This window comes from Myotis yumanensis, unplaced genomic scaffold (genome assembly GCF_028538775.1).
Source record: "Myotis yumanensis isolate MYYU_CA2020_CCGP unplaced genomic scaffold, mMyoYum1.0.hap1 SCAF_7, whole genome shotgun sequence".
Classification (NCBI taxonomy): domain Eukaryota; kingdom Metazoa; phylum Chordata; class Mammalia; order Chiroptera; family Vespertilionidae; genus Myotis; species Myotis yumanensis.
In genome coordinates this window covers 26,971,729-26,992,358 of record NW_027223758.1, presented here as the reverse complement: position 1 = coordinate 26,992,358, position 20,630 = coordinate 26,971,729, and the positions used below count along the sequence as shown (strand labels likewise).

At 39.6% G+C, this 20,630-nt stretch overlaps 1 protein-coding gene across 1 annotated transcript in view; it reads right to left on the bottom strand.

Annotated features, from left to right (window-relative positions):
• The window catches only part of TMX4 (thioredoxin related transmembrane protein 4), a 39,387-nt gene extending 30,952 nt beyond the window's left edge, over positions 1-8,435 (bottom strand). Inside the window, exon 1 of the mRNA XM_070419928.1 lies at positions 8,153-8,435. Coding sequence (XP_070276029.1) covers positions 8,153-8,343 — 191 coding nt within the window. The 5' untranslated portion in view covers positions 8,344-8,435. The remainder of the gene's footprint in view (positions 1-8,152) is intronic.
• Positions 8,436-20,630: the final 12,195 nt, after the last annotated feature.

Below are 20,630 nucleotides of genomic sequence, written 5' to 3'. Positions count from 1 at the left end.
CCCTAAGGTCAGTGGGCTGCACTGCACACACGCCCATCCCCCCTTTGTTTGATCCCTTTCCCCAGTGATGTGGGGGGAATGGGTCCATGGTTCCCTGGGGAGCTTAAAGTTGGAGCTGCCCAGATGAACATGCTTATAAAGTCTGGTCTCCCCTTTGCTCTCTTCCTATTATTAATATAATAAACTAGCTAATTACAAGGTTACATTTGGGCAGGTTAATAATCACTCCATGCCTCAGTTTCTTCAACTGTAAAATGAAATAATAGCAGCTATCTTTTAAGGTCATTGGGAGATAAGATGACACATATAAAGCAGGCACATATCAAGAACAATCATGAATACAAATTATGTTTGTAATATACTACTTGGTTTCTGTTTTTTTACAAAATTCAACTGAGTAAATTTAGAGATCTACTTTGCTTTATTAAGCTATTCATGAATTGGGCAGCACCCCATCTACCAATAAGAAGGGTGCTCTGTGGGTTGTACAAAATGAAAGTTTCTATAACAAGGAGGGTGGGACAAAGGAGCTATTAACAAAAGAAAAGAAAGGATGATTTTTTAAACCAGGATATCTTGTTTTTGAGGAAAGAGAACCTGAGTGAGTTGGAAGGGTTTTTAATCCTGCAGGTTGCCTCTTCTTGGAGGGACAGGCAGGTATTGGACAGATTACCTTAAACATACTTGACTAGAAAGTTCCAGACTGGTTGATTGAGATTATGTTTCTGGGAGAGGCTGAAACTGCAATTAGGTCAGGTATTAAAGCTAAGTGGGTGTCATGGGCCTTTAGTGACAGTGATGCCACTTTGTTCCTGTGGTTTTCTCTTTAACATCTTCAAGGCACTTTTCTGATACATCAGCTCATCTGAACCTTACAGTATTGCTGACAGACAAGACAAGTTTAGAGAGACTTAAGGTCACCTAAAACCACACAGAACAAAAACCCAGATGGAGGTATTTATGTGATAAAAATCTCCAAGGAAAATAATACCTAATATCAACAGAGACAGAAAAGGAGGGGGAGAGGAAGAAGGAGAGAATAGGGGACAGGAAGAGGGACAGAGGGAGAGAAAGAAGGAGGAGAGAAAGAATAAAAAAAAAAAGAAATCTTGAAGTGCAGTTCAATGAACTCTAGATCTCTAGATCCTCTTTGCTTTGTTTCCCTGAACCCCTACTTTTGCATGTAACTCGTGGACACATTTGCTACCTCAGTAATTATTAAATCATGCAAATTTCATCATTTAAAAAGAATCCCAGTCCCTAATCTCTAGACAGGCTACTACATATAAATTGGGGTTTTTTTTGTAATATTGACCCTCAGATATACAAATGCCATTGAAGTAATTTTAGATATTCCATTTTCTATGTAGCTGCTACCCACTGGTCTGCAGCACTGTTAATGCCATTCTCTCTGAGATTTAATCTGAGCTTATTGTAAATCCACCAATATCATTCATTCACTTAGTGTGTTCTTTTGGTGGAGATAAGCCAGCTTCAAGTCTCAGGTGTGGAAATCGGTCTTTTGTTATAGAAGCATTTTGAATTATTAGTATTCTTCCATATTTAAAGGACATTTAGGCAGTAATTAGAACTACTATACATAAAATACCTCCAGGGGCCAGAGGGAAGTCATGTATGTCATGTATGTGACTTTCATTCTCTTCTTTCTCTCTCTCTGTAACACATGTATACATGTAATTTATTTATGTACATATGCATGAATAAAATTCATCAGAAAGGACTGAATGCAATATTCATTTATATTACTTAAAGCTAGTTCCAAGTGGCAGTCTTCTCCTAATTATGATAAAGAACAGATTTTTCCAACTTTTTCTTTTACATATAAAGTAACCTTCCTTTAATCTAAGAACCTCCAAGAGAAATTAGTACCTTTATATTCATGAACACTTAAAAAGTATCTTTCTATTTAAAGTTTTTTGCAGATGACAATGGTATATAAAGTTAGTAAGCTTCATAAAGTCATTTGAAACATATTCCAGATAGCCAAAACACTGTTAAATTATAACTTGGGCCCTATCCAGTTTGGCTCAATGGACAGAGCGTGGAGAGTCGGCCTGCGAACTAAAGGGTCCAGGTTTCGATTCCAGTCAAGGGCACATGCCTGGGTTGTGGGCTCGATCCCCAATAGGGGGCGTGCAGGAGGCAGCCAATCAATAATTCTCTCTAGTCATTGATGTTTCAATCTCTCTCTCCCTCTGCCTTCCTCTCTCTGAAATCAATAAAAATATATTTTAAAAAGTTATAACCTGGATATCAGTCCACTGTTAATAACCATTTCTGGAAAACAAAATTCAACAACATGCTTTTGTTATCCATTAGAATTCATGTACAAATTACATTTAAGCTCTGCTGTATGGAAGAATAGTTGAAAGCCCTCAATTCTTGAATTGCATAACACAATTTGGTATGAGATTTCATTAAGTGTATTAAACACTTCAGGGAAGGAGTGAATTATATTTCCTTGAAATAAAATTTTACTAAAAATATTATTTTTATTCTCCAATAATGGAAAATTTTTCTTCTGTCTTGGTGTGAATGTCACGTATTTCCCAGCACATTCTCTTTTCTTATCCTTGCAGAAGTGAGATGGGCAATGACAGATACAATTAATATTCACTTAGAACTTACTGTGACCAAAATGCTCAGAAAAATCTGTAACAATGAAGATGAAAGAGGTATATTAGATTCATTGTTCTATGCCAACAAGTGATGCCTTCACTACATCAAATGCTATGCTTCATTTTGGAAAATCTGGAAAATGTCTTAATGATCCAAGAGTTGAAAATCTGAGATCAACCAAAGAACTTATGTGCATAACCCATGGACACAGACAATGGCGATGAAGGCCTGAGGATGGAATGGGAGTGGGGAAGTAGGGAAAAAAGGGGGGACATCTATAATACTTTCAACAATAAAGATACATTTTTTAAAAATTGTATGCTCAAATATATTTCTTTAGATCATTTCTAGGAAATGTTCTCAAAAATGCAGAGGAAAAATAATCAGTGACACCTCTACGAAAACCATTCTACTTGCAAGAGAAAATGGAATTCACTACTTTTACTGGAATTTACTACTTTTTCTTCACTCCATTAAGGTGGTGACTGGTGCATTGTTTGTACTTAAACAGAACCTGGCAGACCCTACATCATAATAAATGTTTATTACATCAATGAACAAATGGTAGATGAGAGTGATTATTCTTAGTATTTAAAAAAATATATACAGGTGTTTCCTTCAGTGATATATTTGAGGAAGCTCTTTACTAGAGGAACAAATAAAGTTTACTACTTATACATTCACTTAGTCAAAAAGTATTTATTGAACACACCCAGTACTTGATAGTTATCAAGGCTCTTGAGATAAACAGGAAGAAGAAAAACTTAGTTCCTTTTCTTAAAAGCTTATCATCCATAGGAGGACTCAGACAAAAACTCAGTACCAAAGCATATAAACTAACTTATAATTACAAGTTGTGATATGGGCCCTGCTAGATAACACAAGACACAGTGAAAAAGAATTTTCCCAGGGAGTTGGGAAGTCAGAGAACCTGTATGAGTGCTCAGGTGTGTCAGGAATGAGCATCCTATATAATAAAAGGGTAATATGCAAATCGACTGAACAGTAGAACGACTGGTCACTATTACGCACACTGACCACCGGGGGGAGACGCTCAGCCACAAGCCGGGCTGATGGCTGGTAAGATGAAAATGAATGAGTCACATTCCTCCCTCACTACCCAGCTGGCCCACCTCTGCAGCAGCGCTAAGGTGTCCAACTGACAGCTTAGGCCAAGCAGGCCTAAGCTGTTAGTTGGACATCCCGCAAGGGCTCCCAGACTGTGAAAGGGTGCAGGCCAGATTGAGGGACGTTCCCCACTTGAGTGCACGAATGTCGTGCACCGGGCCTCTAGTATAGCAATAAAAATCTTCATTTGCAGAAACTAGAAAGATGGTAAGACCATTGATAGGCCACTGAATCCCATAGGGAAAAGGCCTCCCCTTATGTGGGCCTAGGTGCTGGCAGCTGCGAGCCTAAGCACAAATCAGCCTGACTCTGTGCCTCCCCTTCAGGTTCCCCCACTACCCAGCTACTCTCCCTGGCCTGATCAAAGACTGCCAAGCTCAGGTCTGCATTCTAGTTCTGGCCTTGCCCACAACTTACTAAAGATCCAGCCTTGGTCAAAGCTTTAATCTTCCCAGTTTCCGTCTCCTCCAGTGAATGAGACTGAGAATGATAATTCTGTATCTAATTGCTGGATGATCGAATAAGAGTATTAAGAAACTGTGATGTAAACAACATAACTGTTCACTATGATGGAAATGACAATGACAATAATGATGTGGATGAATACCCTTTGTGGAAACATTCTGAAATCAAATACTTCTTTGTTAGTTTATGAATTCGTCTTTTGCATGTTTTTAAATAACCGTAACAGTAACTAGGGCAGTGGTTTTCTCTCAGAGACATTTGGACATGTGCACAGGGGATGGAGGTTGTTAAATTATTTTGATGTCACTTCATTACTAGAATGTAATAACCAGGGATACCAAAGGTTCTGCCATGTGTGAACCATCCCCACACATCAAAGAACTGTCCAATCCAAAATGCTCTGGTAAGAACCATTGCTAGATGCTTGACAGGTAAGAAATATTTAGCAAATATTTTCTAAATAAATGAATGCTACATATAATATTTATTTTCTTGAGGGCACAGTACACTGCCAGTCCGTTGAAATCAAGGAATGTGACTCATTCATTTTCATCTTACCAGATCCCCAACTTGGAAGCTGACACATGATAAGCAACGACTCTCTCAAAAACACAATCATCAAATCAAAACAATCTATTACATTGCAGAAAACTATAACTATTTGATATGGGTAAGGTAAGGCAATAATGTTATAATAAGGATATGGAGGAAACAATACTAAAACCTATATGTCCCAGGGAAGTAAATGAGGCTTTCCTCCACCACCAGATGACTAATTGCAATTCTGAAACATGATCAACCCAAGAACGAAGTCAGGAAGAGTAGTGCTTTATAAAGATCTGCATGCTTTCCTGAGGAATTTTAACCCAAAGACATACGTTTTCTCTGTATACCAGTTTAAAGGTCAATGCGTCACTCTTAAAGCTATTTGGATATCTTCATGTTTCTTTTGGAGGAAACGGGTACCAGAACAGTATACAGAATGTATTAAATTGCATACTTTTGTTTCAAAAGAACAAAAGTCATTTTCTCAAAGACTGAATAATGGGAGCCAAGAAAGTGTTTAAAATAGCACAAGGTTATGAAGCAGCTGAGTAAAAGATAGTATGAAACAATGGAAATAACACATCAGAAGGCATTTTAAAGATTAGGTCATCTTTCCTAACCTTGAGAAAGAGCAAATTTTCCATCAGCAGTTGATGAAAAAGCACAGAAAGCCAATTATAGAGATATGGGAGAAATGGGGGTAGAAATCATAGAACCATATATGAAGGCAAAAAGTAAGATAAAAATAGAATATATAAGTTCACAGCATTAAAGAAAATGTAAATATGTAGTAATGGACAAATTTCTCAGATCTTGAAAAAGGTTCTAGAATTGTGAATATTTTTTAACCGATATTTCTCCTCAGCAAAGAGTGCTTTTTAAAAACTGATATTCAATTGCAAGGATCCAAAAAAAATTGGCTGAAAGTAGTACTAATTAAATTTTATAGTAAAAGCTTTTCATGTCTTAGAGCAGACACTGTTAGATCCTTTAAAAAATAAATTATTGATACCAATATAACCAGGAATTGCATTATAGCTTTGTATAAAGTGGAATGTAAAAGAAAAAAATTCCCAGAAGAACGGAAGCATATAAGCAAATGAACAAATAAAGAACTGTCATTCAAAGTAATGTTAGATTTTTAATACTGTCAGAAAGCCTAACTTGATTCTTTAAAGAAGTTAAATACACCATCTAACCATGTGAATGTCTAACAAGTTCCATTTATTATGACCAGTTCAGCTGAACAAAGTGTTAACATGAAAACTAGTATTAACACATTTTGTTTTTCTCTGTTGTATATAGGGTGTCCAAAAACATGTATACGTACACTTTGAAAATTATAAAGGCAGTGTTTGTTAAAATACATTTCATTTTCAAAATGGAGCTATCAGCTACTAAAGTGTATATACATTTTGGGGGGACACCCTGTATATCATGAAAAAAGTTTAACTTATTGGCTGTTAGAATGAATTCTTAGAAATTCTTAATAGGCCTATAGAGGTAGTAAGAACATAATGAATTTTACATTTTTGAGAAGGAGTGTCACAATATTTCTTCAGTCAAGCACCTTGGCTCAGTATGTAGAAAGTTGGAAGCAGTGGTTGAAATCCTCTTTGAGCCTTGTTCCTATTCTGAAGAGAACTACCAAAATGATCTTGTGTCTACATAGCTTACTTCCGGGTTACAAGTCTCACCATGCATCACACAGCCCAAATGCATTCCATGCAAAGGACACATGACAAGTGCAGAGCAGCCGATTGCTACATCTAGGCTTGTACATTTATTAACAAGTAAAATTTGAACTGTCAACATGGCCAGGCATAGGAGCTATTGGCTGTTGCCTCTCTATAAGTTTAAGTTGGCTTACACTTACCTCAGCTTTAGTGTTCTTAGTAATTTTGCTTTAAAAAAAAGCACTGTTTCAAAAGTAACTATAAAATAGTTGAGGCCTTTCTGCTTTGACTTTCATATCATACACAAACTCAGTTTTAATCGGAAAACAGACATCTAGAAAAACTCCGTTGTGTAAGGACTTCCTGAAAAGAACTGCCTATACTGCTTTCTGACCAAATGCAGCCTCTGACACTCCTCCACCTGAGTCAAGTTCCACTTTGCTTCCAAGTTTCTCTCTTAAAAGGAAAATGATCTCCTCACCTCCATTCAAAGTTAGGGGGTTTATTTTAATAAAAGCTTCATGTCAACAGATCTCTTTAATAATTTCATTGATTTCTCATGATACCAAAGGCACTCACTTTGAGGTCTAAAGGGTAAATTTATGTTTGAGGGGTAATGCGCATTCTGTTCTTTGAACAACATAATCTGCTAAGTGACATAACTTTTGGCCCTGATCTCACAGGGACTTTTTCATTTCACAGGCTTCTGCTTGCATCTAAACAGATTTAAAATTTAGTCTGGGACAAATAAAGGAAAGATCCAATTATGTGAGTGTATATGGCCTCAATTAGGTGAATAGTAATGATCAAGTATGTATATTGCTGAAACCACAGGTCAATGAGATGTGATCTCAGTGATCTTTCCTCCATCCTTCATTTTCTCGGCAGGCTCACCATGAATGGTCTCTCAAGACTATCCAAACATCTACCCCTGTCTACCTGAAATCTTTCTTCCTAGTATAAATTAACTGAATCTATGATAAACAGTCCCTTGCCTGCTCCTAACCCAAAACTATATTTTGCCATCAAGTAAAGGCACTAACCATGATTTACTTTCTATTTTTCAAAGGGGGGCAATTTATTAATATCCTTTTCTTTATGACACTAGCACAATTAAGTTACAATTACCCAGAAAGTCCTACCCCTGAAAATTACAAATACCAACATTTGATTTTAAAATTTCAAAATCTGTTTTATTTTTTCACACCTCGGATTTTCAAAATGAATACTAAGATAGTGTAGAGACAAACTGGCCTGCCCTCTCGGTGCTGCAACTATTCATTCAACGAATGCATTGCCTAGCACAAGCTACGTATTTGTTTTGCACGTTAAGTGTCATTGAATGACCGCCCTTTCTCCTCGACCTACACACTTACATCAAAAGCACGCTATTTTCTGGCAGATTTTCTCCGTTGCCCCTCCCCAGGACCTCTCCGTGGGAAGCTGCTCCGCTACCCCACCCCTAAAACACTTTTCCCTAAAGTAGGGGGCAAGCAAGGCGAGGGAGCGGAGGGGCTCGCGCTTCCCCCTCGGCTGTCACCGCGGAGGGCCGGCGCATGCGCAGCGCGAGCAGCCGGGGGTAGCGCAGCTCGCCGGGGGCCCGAGGTCCAGCCCCCGGGGGGTGCGGCATCGGGGTCGGCCCGCGGGGCGCCGGGAGGGCGGACGGTGTGGCGTGCGGGTCGGGCGGGCACACTCACAATTTCAGCATCCACTCGCCCTCCATCACCAGCGTCCAGTTGGAGGCAGTCATGGGCAGCACCATGCTCTGCTCGGCCGGCAGCGCAGCGTGCTCGGGCCCGGCCTCCTCCGCCTCGTCCGCGGCCGCCGCCACCGCCACCCAGGCGGCCAGGAGCGCCGTGAGCAGCGGGCCGCAGCGCCCGCCCGCCATAGTGGGGCGCGGGGCGAAAGGAGAGGCGGATCCGCGGCCTTGCTCGCTGCGCCCTGGACCTTCCCGGGCGGTCGGAGGGGACGCCGGCTGCCTGGCCTGCACCGGGCCGCGCGCACAGGCCCGGCTGGAGGCGGGGGCGGGCACCGCCTCTTAACCGCCTCGGCGCGCGGAGGCCACGCCCCCTCCCCCTGCGTGGCCGGGGGGTGTCGGTTGCTAGGCGATGGCTTCCCTTTCTTCCTGACCACCAAGCTGAACCGAAACAGATGACTGGCTGTTGCATAAGGAAGAACAGGCAGCAACAGGCACCCCGTGTGCCCAGGCTACCCAGGAAGGGCGGTTGGCGCGTGTGGGTTTTTCTAAAGAGAAACATGGCCACTAATTTAAAAAACGCATCCCCTCCTCGAAGGGTCGCAAAGAGAACAATGGGCTGCAAAGTAAACCTGTGTAATGAAAAATGGAGGGGCATGGTGGGCGACTCCGGCTGAAAGGGCAAGGAAAATTCAAGTACTCTGCGTGTGTGTGTTGCCTAATTGGAGGTAATTGTGAAACTAGACTATGTGGTTGTAGTTTTTTACAAAAACAATTTTAATGTTATAAAAACGTGGGTACTAATAGATCAAATGAGTCAGTTGATAAGACTATTGCCAGTTGCAATGAAATGCACCTCATTTTTTTTTTTTTGGTCAGATGTAAATGAAAGTAGCCTTAAATATTTCCAAATTTCTTTCCAGATACACGGCATCTGTACCTAGAGGCCACCACACTCTTGGGTGTGACTGAAATACCATTAGAGGGTGGTGAGCTTCTTGAAGTGTGCTTTATAAGAATCATTAGGTGTTCAAAGGATGAAACTGAGTAACCTGATGTGAACCCGGAGGAGAATGAAGACACTAAGAAGTTGGCTAATGGGCTAAAGTTAAAAAACAACAACAAATAATAACAATAATAATAAGCCTGGCAGCCATTTCTACACAAGGGCTTCTCCACGTCAGGGAGAAGCTTAAACTGAACTACCTGCCTGCATTGTGCTGCTGCTGTCTGCATCAGCTTTTATAAAGCAGTTCCTGGAATCCTACTTTAACCAATAGGACTGAAGCTTTCCCCATCTAGTCAGAGCTTTGCATCTGCAAACAACCAGAGTGGCTCTATTCTGACCAATCAGGACAGTGCCTTTGGGGCCAATCAAACTTTGAAGATTTGGAGTCCCATTTGCATGAGGCCAGACCAATCAGGGGCCAAGGGCAGCTATTCTGTCTATATAAGCCAGCTCCCTTCAGGCTCTGAGAGTGCACTGTCCCTTTCCAAGGAAGGCTGAGGCCTGTGTTTCCCCAGTTTGGCCGCTGAGCTAGAGAAGGGCCTGGCCCCAGGGCTGTTCCACAGCCATGCCGTATCCCAATTGAGCTGTTTTGTACTGAATAAAGTTTCCTTCTTCACTGCACCCCAAATTGGGGATTCCTGTTGGCATTGAATTGGCACCAGTGACCATCAGATGACAGTAATCAACATATCCTGAGAACAATGTGATTTCTGAACACACAGATAAGTATACAACGATGATTATTACAGGACATATGACATGAATCTACAATCCCTACTTATAGGAAAGAAAGGTTAATTTGCCTCCAGAGAAGGTCTTACCTGCATTAGGTGTTGATATGTAGTAGCTAATTTCTATGTGGACCCTGCCCTTATCAAAATATGACTCAAGTTTAAACTATGACAAATTTGGAAAATGTTTCTGCAATAAATGTTACTAAAAGTCACTGTTATTGTATGCTGATTATTCTCAAAATCAAGGGTTTTGAAGCTTGGGTGCTCTATTCAAGAAAGTTGTTGCAAGGCAGTTTTATTTACTTTGCATATGAACTTACATCCAAAGCCTAAGGGAAGCTTAGCCATTGCTTATTAACACCATGTGGTCAATTACATATTGATTCTTCTTTCAAAATGACTAGTGACACTCACTTATCAGGTTGGGTTCCTGTCAAGCTCATCTTGTTACAGCTGCATCTGCAGAATACTGTGCTGCATTTTAAAATTCAGCAACAATAGCATTTAGTCAGATCTGCCCAGACCTTGAGACATTTGTCCTTTCTAACGAGATCAATCCTATAAACTCAGGTGAAAACATTTTATTTTACTTATTGAAAAATAAGGACTTATGTGAATCCTACCATTCTATTCAGTGCAGCTTTTGTGTATGTTATTTGTTAAAAAAGAAAAAAATGTTCTTAAAAATAGAACCTCATATGGAGGCATTACTGTTAATTTATTGGGTTTAATAATGGTGTTATGACTAAATATTTTTAAATTTTGATTGGTTACAGATAGTGAAATATTTATGGTTAAAATACTATGCTGTATTAGAATTCACTTTTTAATACTCCAGAAGTAAAATTTGAAGGATGGAGGGAAGATGAATAAAGCCAAAGTGGCACAATATCAATTAATATTCAAGCTAAGCTCATTTTTGCTCTTCTATTTTTGTGTATGTTGGAAATTTCTTCAAAATGATAAAGAGAGAGCATATCTGAGACCACAAAAGAAATCATTGCTTATCACGGCATAGGTGGGCCTAGGGCAGTGGTTCTCAACCTTCTGGCCCTTTAAAGACAGTTCCTCATGTTGTGACCCAACCATAAAATTATTTTCATTGCTACTTCATAACTGTAATGTTGCTACTGTTATGAATCATAATGTAAATATCTGATATGCAGGATGGTCTTAGGCGACCCCTGTGAAAGGGTCGTTCAACTGCCAAAGGGGTCTTGACCCACAGGTTGAGAACCACTGGCCAAGGGGGTATTATGCTCAGTGAAATAAGTCAATCAGAGAAAGACAAATATCATATGGTTTCCCTTACATGTGGAATCTAAAGGACAAAATAAATAAACAAACAAAATTGAAACAGATTTATAGATACAGAGAGAGAACTGGGTGTTGCACTGGGTGAAAGAGGTGAAGGGATTAAGAAGTACAAATTGGTAGTTACAAAATAGTCATGGGGAAGTAGGTAAAGCATAGAAAAGGTAGTCAATAACATAGTGATAACTATGTATAGAGCCATTTGGGGTACTGGAAATATCAAGGGAACGCTATGTAAATTATATGATTGTCTAACCACTAAGCTGTACACCCGAAACCAATACATAATAAAAAAATTTTTTTAAAAAGAAAAACCACTGCTGAAGTTTTTCCTATATCTAACACAAAATGTAGGTTCAAAAATTGCATTTCTTGGCCTTCCAACTAAGGTGAGTAGGAAAGAATATAGCAAGAATGTGCGGGAACATGTGTGTGGTGGGGTGGCACAGACCAGGGTCAGGGAAGCAATTGCTGTCAAACCATGATTGACATCTCGCTGACGACACTTCCTACCAATGTGACTTGGGGCTAAAACTACTTGACTCCCATGTTTTATTTAAATGCTGCTAATAATAGAACATACTGCGTATGATGGCTGTGAAGACTGAGTGAGATAAATATAATGCCTAACTCATAGTATGATTCAATAAAGGTTATGTATTGCCATTTGGAGGCAGTGGACGGCAAGCTATAATGCTTCTAGGGCTCTCTATTTTTCTTAAAGTCGAATTCACTTGTAGTTCACAAAGTCCTTCACAATCTAGCTTCAGTTTTGCCCAATTTACGGTCCACCATTCCAACAATGCCCAATGCTCCAGTAACACAAAGTTACTCCTTATTCCCCAAACACATGAGAAATGGAGGCCGCAGTCCAACAGCTCTGAAAACCTGAATCCTGTGAACAACCACAAAAGTAACCTAGATGCAGATCATTCCTCCACTCCTGAGGTGACTGAGCCTTCCTTAAGAGTGATCTAGAGCCAGAGGGTAAACCTTAATTAGGTCCTCTAACCAACAGAAACTGTGAAACAATAAATGTTGCTTTAAGCCACTAAGATTTGGGGTAATTTGTTATGCAGCAATAGGTAAATAGGTCAGGGCTCAATCCTTTATGTGTTTAAAGAATGGAAAGCATTTAAAGAATGAAACGCATTTAAAGAAGGGAATTATAGTTCTAAGAAGATTGATACCTGGTACTGGGAGAAAGAGCTTTTGTCCCTAGAGTATGTAGTTTCCACTGGTAGCACTGTGGGGCAGCTATGGTTACACAAAGATACATGGCTCCAAGTCAGAAAAAGAATACCTTGTTCTCTGATGAGCTGACGCACTGATAGGAAAGAGAGGACGAATGTGGTGGATGTATATTTAATTCTCTTCTCTTTCCCCGCTGCAGAGCAGTATGCTTCCACACCCTCTTTGAAGTTAGGCCTACCATTGTAACAGTTCTAGCCAATCGTCAGCAAGTAAGAGGGATGTGAATGTATCACTTGTACTAATGTTCCCTTCTCCTGCTGTGGAACTTTTAGAGGCAGGATCATGATCTAGGAGTCTACAAGACCAGAGAAGCCTGAATTTTTGAGATGGGTCATGAACAACCCTTACATATAAGTTCTTTTCTTTTTCTTTCTTTTTTTGCATATAAATTCTTTGGTTAATCTCCACTTCCCAGCCCCATTCCCAGCCCCAACCCCTGCCTTCTCTCTGAGATTTGTCAGTCTATTGCATGCTTCTGTATCTCTGGACCTATTTTGTTCATCAATTTATTTTGTTCATCAGATTCCACATATGAGTGAGATCATGTGACTTCGTCTTTCTCTGACTGGCTTATTTCCTTAGCATAATACTCTCCAGGTCCCTCCATGCTGTCTCAAATGGTGAGAGATCCTTCTTTTTTTGCAATTACATTCTTAATGAACTGTATTCTTTTTATGAAAAAAAATCATTATTCTTAATGAACTCTGAATTGGCAAGAAATAAATTTTCATTATGATAAGCTTATTTAGGTTAGCTATTGCTTCATAGATAACCACCCCAATATCATAGCTCATGGTTCTGGGAGTTGATAGTCTCAGCTGGGCTGTTTTCCCCTGGATTCCTTCATAGGGTGTCAGACACTTGAAGCTAAGACTAGAGTTATCTGAAGTCTTTTGTGCTCACATGTCTAGCACCTGATACAGGATGGCTGGAACAGCTGGGCACTGATGAAACACCTCTCTTATCCAAGCAGCCTCTCCATGTGGCTACTTGGGCTTCCTTCAGTATGGCAGTTGGAGGGCTGTCAGACTTCCTTTCTCTTGAGCAAGAATTCCCAAGAGGCCCTGAGGGAAGCTGCAATGTTTCTTAAGATCTTGCTTCAGAAATCTAAGAATGTCACTTCTACCACATTCTATTGGTCAAATCACTAATGGCCAGTCCAGATTAAAGGGACAGGGAATTAGACTTCAGTCCTTAACAAGAAGCAGCAAAATAAATCATATCCATCTTTCATCTATAAAAAGCCACTCTGAAAAGTTGGAATTCTTTGCCACTGAAGCATGACCTACACTGTTCTGATTAACTCACTACCTTCCTTGGATGACTTAGTCAAGAGTAAGTTGGGGGGGTTGTGGGTATGAGTGATATTTCCAGAAAGCAGAGTAGGAACTACCTCTCCCCTTTTACCTTTTGTGGGTAGTCCCCCATGAGGTGCCTGTTTGGCCAAAATGTATTGGAAAGAATGGTTTTCAAGCCTTTGGGCAGCCACTTGCTTGGCACTATGGTATTTTGGGACTCTTAGGACTTCACAGGATTTTTGTTAAACTTCTTCCAAAAAGACCCCAAAGAATATGATAATATTTATATAAATAGACTCAAATATACAAAATATCTGTCTTTTGAATCCTGAACCCTTTTTAAGAATTGAATAATGGATGTAAGAAAATGATTTGCCAAGCAAGATAAGAACATATATTTCCATGGTAGAAACTTTTAATATAGTAACAAAAATAGACCTTGATAAAATTGGGACTTGATAGTAAGAGGATAATCAATGAGAGATAAGACGATTGTATTAAGATTACAAACTCCATAATAATAGAGTATAGAAATAATAAACAGCTGTTTTCCTATTGAGGATGGTGAAAGTGATATGGAAATGTTAAATAAGCTACACAATGCTTTAAATTAGTTCACAAAGTAATAATAGTACAGGAATTTAATTACACAAACAGATTTGCTAAATGCCTTACAGGAACAAAAGATGGAGAGGGAATTTAAATAGGACATTTTCTAGAACAGACGGTAGAAGAAACCATAAGGATGAAAATGCACTGAATTGTCTCGTGCTAGTGACTAGAAACAAATCCAGAAGGAGCCTTGATCAGCTTCTAGGAAACAGCAGCCCTATTGCTGGAGTCCAATCCCAGCGGGTCCAGGGGTCCCCAAAGGTGTGGACGGAGTCGGCTAAGAAGGAATGACACGGAGACAGCTTCAGTTGATCAGCAGCCTAGTCAGGACCTCTAGCCAGGATCTCCAGCCAAAGTTCTGGTCGGAGTTCTGGTTAGGAACTGGTTAGGAACTGATGAGGATCTGATGAGGATCTGATGTTTATTGTCTTGTTACATCCGTATTTATACCAGCCGATTTTAATCCTGTCAATTTCTATTACAAAGTTTAGGGCGTTTCTTATCTCCATTCCAGGGAGTAAAGATTATGTAGCTTAACTACCCGCCTGGCACTTAATTAAGGGGTTGTATCCCCTCCCTAACCTCAGGGAAAAATCCCCACCTGGGGAAACAACCTTTCTCAGAGAGGTGACCTTGGTTAAAACACATGGCACTAAGGAGAGCAAACATATTAAGAACAATATGCTATATATGCCAGGTCCCTTCAAGCATATGCTGTGCAGATGTTTCTTTCCTGCAGCGACTGTGTCAAGCAGCAAGGATGGACCGGCTTCCGGCACCCTATGACCACCTCTTGGTTAAAGAGAATCACTAATTTTTTCTCAAAACTAATAAGTGAGCTCAGGAAAAGCTGAATATAAGAAAAATATATACAATTCTCTTCCTATATATCAGTAAGAATTAATTTAAAAAATGTAATGTGGGCAAATATCTCATCAAGAGCAGCAAAACCTATTTTTTTTTAAAAAAAAACCCTAAAGAAACAAGCAAAACATATGAAAAAAACAACAGCTAAAAGACTTTATGTGATAGATATATCAATTTTCCTGAATTAATCTACAAATCCAATGCAATATGATTTAAAATTCAAGCAAAGTTGAATTTTATAGAATTCCAAAAATCTATCTTAAAAAGTAATGCTTAAGACAAGATGAGCCAACAGATACAGAGAACAGACTGACAGCTGTCAGAGAGGAGGGGTTGGCAGGAGGGTGAGAGGATTGAAGGGATTGAGCAAAGAAAAAAAACAAAGACTCTTTGACACAGACAACAATATGGTGATTGCCAGAGGGAAGGGAGGTGGGGGGAGGTAGAAGAAAGTAAAGAGGGGATAAATGATGATGGAAGGAGACTTGACTTGGTAAACACACAAGACAATATACAGATAATGTATTGTAGAACTGTATATCTGAAACCTGTATCATTTTTTTAACAAATGTCACCCTTATAAATTCAAATTAAAAAAAAAAAAGACCAGCCAACCAGATTTTGAAAAAGAACATTGATATAGGTCTTGGCCTCTCAAATATTAAACTCTGCTATCAAGTTACAATAAAATGAGTATTCATGTAAGAAGCAAATAGATAAATGGATTATTTACCTATGTCAAAGGTGGTAGATGTGTTAGGGTAAAGTAGACTTAGGCTGCAGTTAAACAGCCCACAAAATCTCAGAGGTCTGACTCATAGAGCTCAGTTCTTGCATGCAACAGCCACCTTGGATCTCAGAGACTCTCCAGGGAGCTGAGAGTGGGGCAGGAGCTTCACAATACAGCTGCTTCAATCCTGTAGCTCTGCCAGCTCAATGTGAAGCCTCCTCCACCATCATCGCAGGGAAGGAGAAAGTAAAATGCTGCCAGGAGCTTTAGCTTTCTTAGTCCAGAAGCAGCACACACTGTTCAGCTCATAGTCCACTAGCTAGAACTAATCATAAGTCTGCCTAACTTATAGGAAGGGTGTTTGTCCACGGGAACTTAATTCTGATGTACAGTAAGAGCATCCATGATGGTATGTCAAGTCAGTGAGAAAAATTGCGCTAATTCATGGTAACGTTAGGGCAATTTCCTTTATATCAAGAAAAAATATATCTACATATACTTCTATTTCTAAGTAAAGCCAAGTCCAGAAAAATGATCTGAAATATACACAAGACAAAGGTTTAATATGTCTGAAATTCAAAAACTCCTACAAATAATTAATAAATAGACATTCAACCCATTAGGAAAATAGAAAAGATTATAAATAACCAGAGAAGAAGAAATACAAATGGCAGCAGAATATGAAAAGCTGCTTGTGCACACTGCTGATCAACAAAGTACTTTCTAGTGGTTGGACAATAATATACTTTACAAAGTGCTCTTCTGATATTTCCAGTATCTGACTAGCACCATACTTAGTTATTACAATACTAGAAGCCTGGTGCATGAAATTCGTGCATGGGTAGGGTCCCTAGGCCTGGCCATTGATCAGGGCCGATGGGCTCTTCTGGCTGCCAGCCGGGGCCTTCCTTCATTTTGCATTGCCCCCTGGTGGTCAGCATACGTCAGAGCGAATGATCAAACTCTGGGTCTCTCGGTCGAACTCCAGAGGGGACAATTTGCATATTAGGCTTTTATATAGATAGATTATTGACTATATTTCTTATGTTGTATTTTACACCCCATGACTATTTTATAACTACCAATCCATACTTCTCAATTCCTTCGCCTTTTCCAATCAGTCTCCCAACCCTCTGCTCCTCTATGTTATATACCTGAAACTAATAAAAAATAATATTGAATGTAAACTGTAATTGAAAAAATTGAAAAATAAAAGCAAGGAAATAATTTTAAAGAAAGGAGAAAATATATTTTATAGTTGCTAATATGGTAGTCCCTCCAATGCTGTAGTTTGCTCTCTTCAGTTACGTGAAGTCAGGCACAATCTGAAAATATTAAATGGAAAAATCCAGAAATAAACAATTCATAACAATTAAATTGCAAGTCCTTCTGAGTAGCATGATGAAATCTCGCAGGGCCCTTTGTCCAGCATTTCCACATTGTATATACTCCTCCACCTGTTAGTTACTTAGTAGCCATCTTGGTTATTAAATAGAGTATTGCAGTATCATATCTTGGAACATATCTCCCATAGATAAGGGGGGATACTGGATACTGTACAGTTAATTTGATGATTTCCTGTGTTTAACCAACCATTATTAGACAAGTTACCCCAATATTACAAAACCCTCAAGTTCCCCTTTTTGGCCCTACTGCTTTTTTATTATACTCTCTGATGACATGATATTTGGGAACCTTGCCTTTGTGCATCACTTTTAAAATAGAATTAAATGGAAATTGGAAATGAGGGAGTAGCAAATTCTATTCTATAACAATTGTGTGTCTCAAATCTGGCAAATTGTGCATAAAGAAGAGAAAAAATACTTCAATGAATCCACGTATAAAAATTGCCTTTAATGTTTGGTGATCTCTAGTAAATACCAGGCCCTGGATAGTTGAGCATACCAGCTGGTGTCTTCACTTTCTTCAGCACATTTTATAGAGCCTACTCTCTATAGTGTGTGCAGACCTTGTCTTGGGTTCTGTAGAGCCACAGAGGCATGGGTATCTGTTCTTCATGAGCAAGGCATTAATTGACAATTGCGTTAAATAATAAAAGTTAAGTGATGGTCAAGAGCATTTCAGAATATGGAGACTGAGAGTATGCCATGGAAAATATTGAACTTTAGATCAACTCTGACATGAAGGTAGGAAAGAACAAATGAAGAAGAGGGACAGAGAAAATTCCAGACAAAGTGACAAGATAACATGAAACTATAAGAATCTCTAAGTGTAGCTCTCAACCTTAAAACAACAATGAAACTACGTTTATTATTAACAAGTATTTGTTGTCTTTTGGCATTTAAAGGACGGAAATTCAGGAACTGTTGTTGTGCACTTAATACATTTAATCAAGATTATTTTTTTTGTAGAGAAGAAACCGGAAAGGTACAAAGATGTCCACTGAGTTTACCGCTCTGCTCCAAGGAAATAAAACAAGTAACTAAATTATCAGTTCTACAGAGGAACTTACAGAGTTCATTTTAGTAAATATTCTTGATATTTGAGCCAAATATTTCTCGAGATACTTGCACCATGCACTAAAATTGTTTTGTTTACATTTCAGTGAAAGTAGAAAACAATTTTCACTCATAAAAATTTAAATTTATAAAAGTTATAAATATAAAATTTAAGACACTTAAGTATAATCTTTGTCCTTATTTCAAGCTTCTCTCCCTTTGTCATCAAAGAAAACTTTGAAATCCTGCTCTGGCCGGTGTGGCTCAGTTGGTTGTGGGTCATCCCATGCACCGAAAGGTCACCAATTCGATTCCGGGTCAGGATGCATATCCAGGTTGCCAGGTTGCAGGTTCAATAGGATGTATCTCTATCTCAGTGATTCCCAAAGTGGGCGCTACCACCCCCTGGTAGGCGCTGCAGCGATCCAGGGGGGCGGTGATGGCCACAGGTGCATTTGGGGGCAATGAGTAACTGCTATTAAAATTTTTTAAAAAATTAATTTCCAAACGGCCCCCGTGAGGTAGGGACGACCCCGGTGAGGTTGAAACGGCCCCCGTGAGGTAGGGACAACCCCGGTGAGGTTGAAACGGCCCCGGTGAGGTAGGGACGACCCCGGTGAGGTTGAAACGGCCCTGGTGAGGCTCATACGGCCCTGGTGAGGTTGAGACTACTTCAGTGAGGTTGGGACAAATAAAGGGGACCAGTATGGACTGATGATCAGGGGTAGATACAGAAGCAGAGCAACATTGAACAGAATGTTAAACTACAGTGGGAAGCCTGGGGAGGGTTGGGGGGGGATTAAGAGACCAACTGAAGGACTTATATGCATGCATCTAAGATTAACCAATGGACACAAGACACAGGGCGGGGGGGGGGGCGGGGGGTAGGGGCCGGGAGAATGTCAAGGGGGGAAAAAAAAGGAGACATATGTAATACTCTTTGTAATACTTTAAGAAATAAAATAAAAATAAAAAAAAAGAAAGAAAGAAAGCATAAAAGATGCGGAGACAAAAAAACATGACAGAAATGGAGGATATGGAGCTAAGAATCGCAATTTTGAGGGCTTGCTATAAACTTGAGCAGAGCCTCACGAAAACTAATGAGACCCTCGATGCTATGATAAAGAAATTAGAAAGTAAGCATACACGGACTGAAATAAAGAATATTATACCAAATAGCAGACCAGAGGAGCACAAGAATCAAACCAAAGATTCGACAAAAAACACCCAACTGGAAAAGCAAAATGAAAAAAGAATCCGAAAGTGTGAAGATAGTGTAAGGAGCCTCTGGGACAGCTTCAAGCGCACTAATTTCAGAATAATAGGGGTGCCAGAAGATGAGAGACAGCAAGATATTGAAAACCTATTTGAAGAAATAATGGCAGAAAACTTCCCCCACCTGGTGAAAGAAATGGACTTACAGGTCCAAGAAGCGAAGAGAACCCCAAACAAAAGGAATCCAAAGAGGACCACACCAAGACACATCATCATTAAAATGCCAAGAGCAAAAGACAAAGAGAGAATCTTAAAAGCAGCAAGAGAAAGAGACTCAATTATCTACAAAGGAATACCCATACGACTGTCAGCTGATTTCTCAACAGAAACTTTGCAGGCCAGAAGGGAATGGCAAGAAATATTCAAAGTGCTGAATACCAAGAACCTACAACCAAGATTACTTTATCCAGCAAAGCTATCATTCAGAATTGAAGGTCAGATAAAGAGCTTCACAGATAAGGAAAAGCTAAAGGACTTCATCACCACTAAACCAGTATTATACGAAATGCTGAAAGGTATCCTTTAAGAAGAGGAAGAAGAAAAAGGTAAAGATACAAATTGTAAACAACAAACATGCATCTATCAACAAGTGAGTCTAAGAATCAAATGAATAAATAATCTGATGTACAGAATGAACTGGTGATTACAATGAATCAGGGACATAGAAGGGGAATGGACTGACTATTCTTGGGGGGGGGGAAGGGGAATGGGAGATGTGGGAAGAGAATGGACAAAAATCGTGCACCTATGGATGAGGACAGTGGGTGGGGAGTGACGGCGGAGGGTGGGGCGGGAACTGGGAGAAGGGGAGTTATGGGAAAAAAGGAGGAACAAATGTAATCAGAACAATAAAGATTTAATTAAAAAAAATTAATTTCCAGGGGCTGAGCAATATTTTTTCTGGAAAGGGGGCAGTAGGCCAAATAA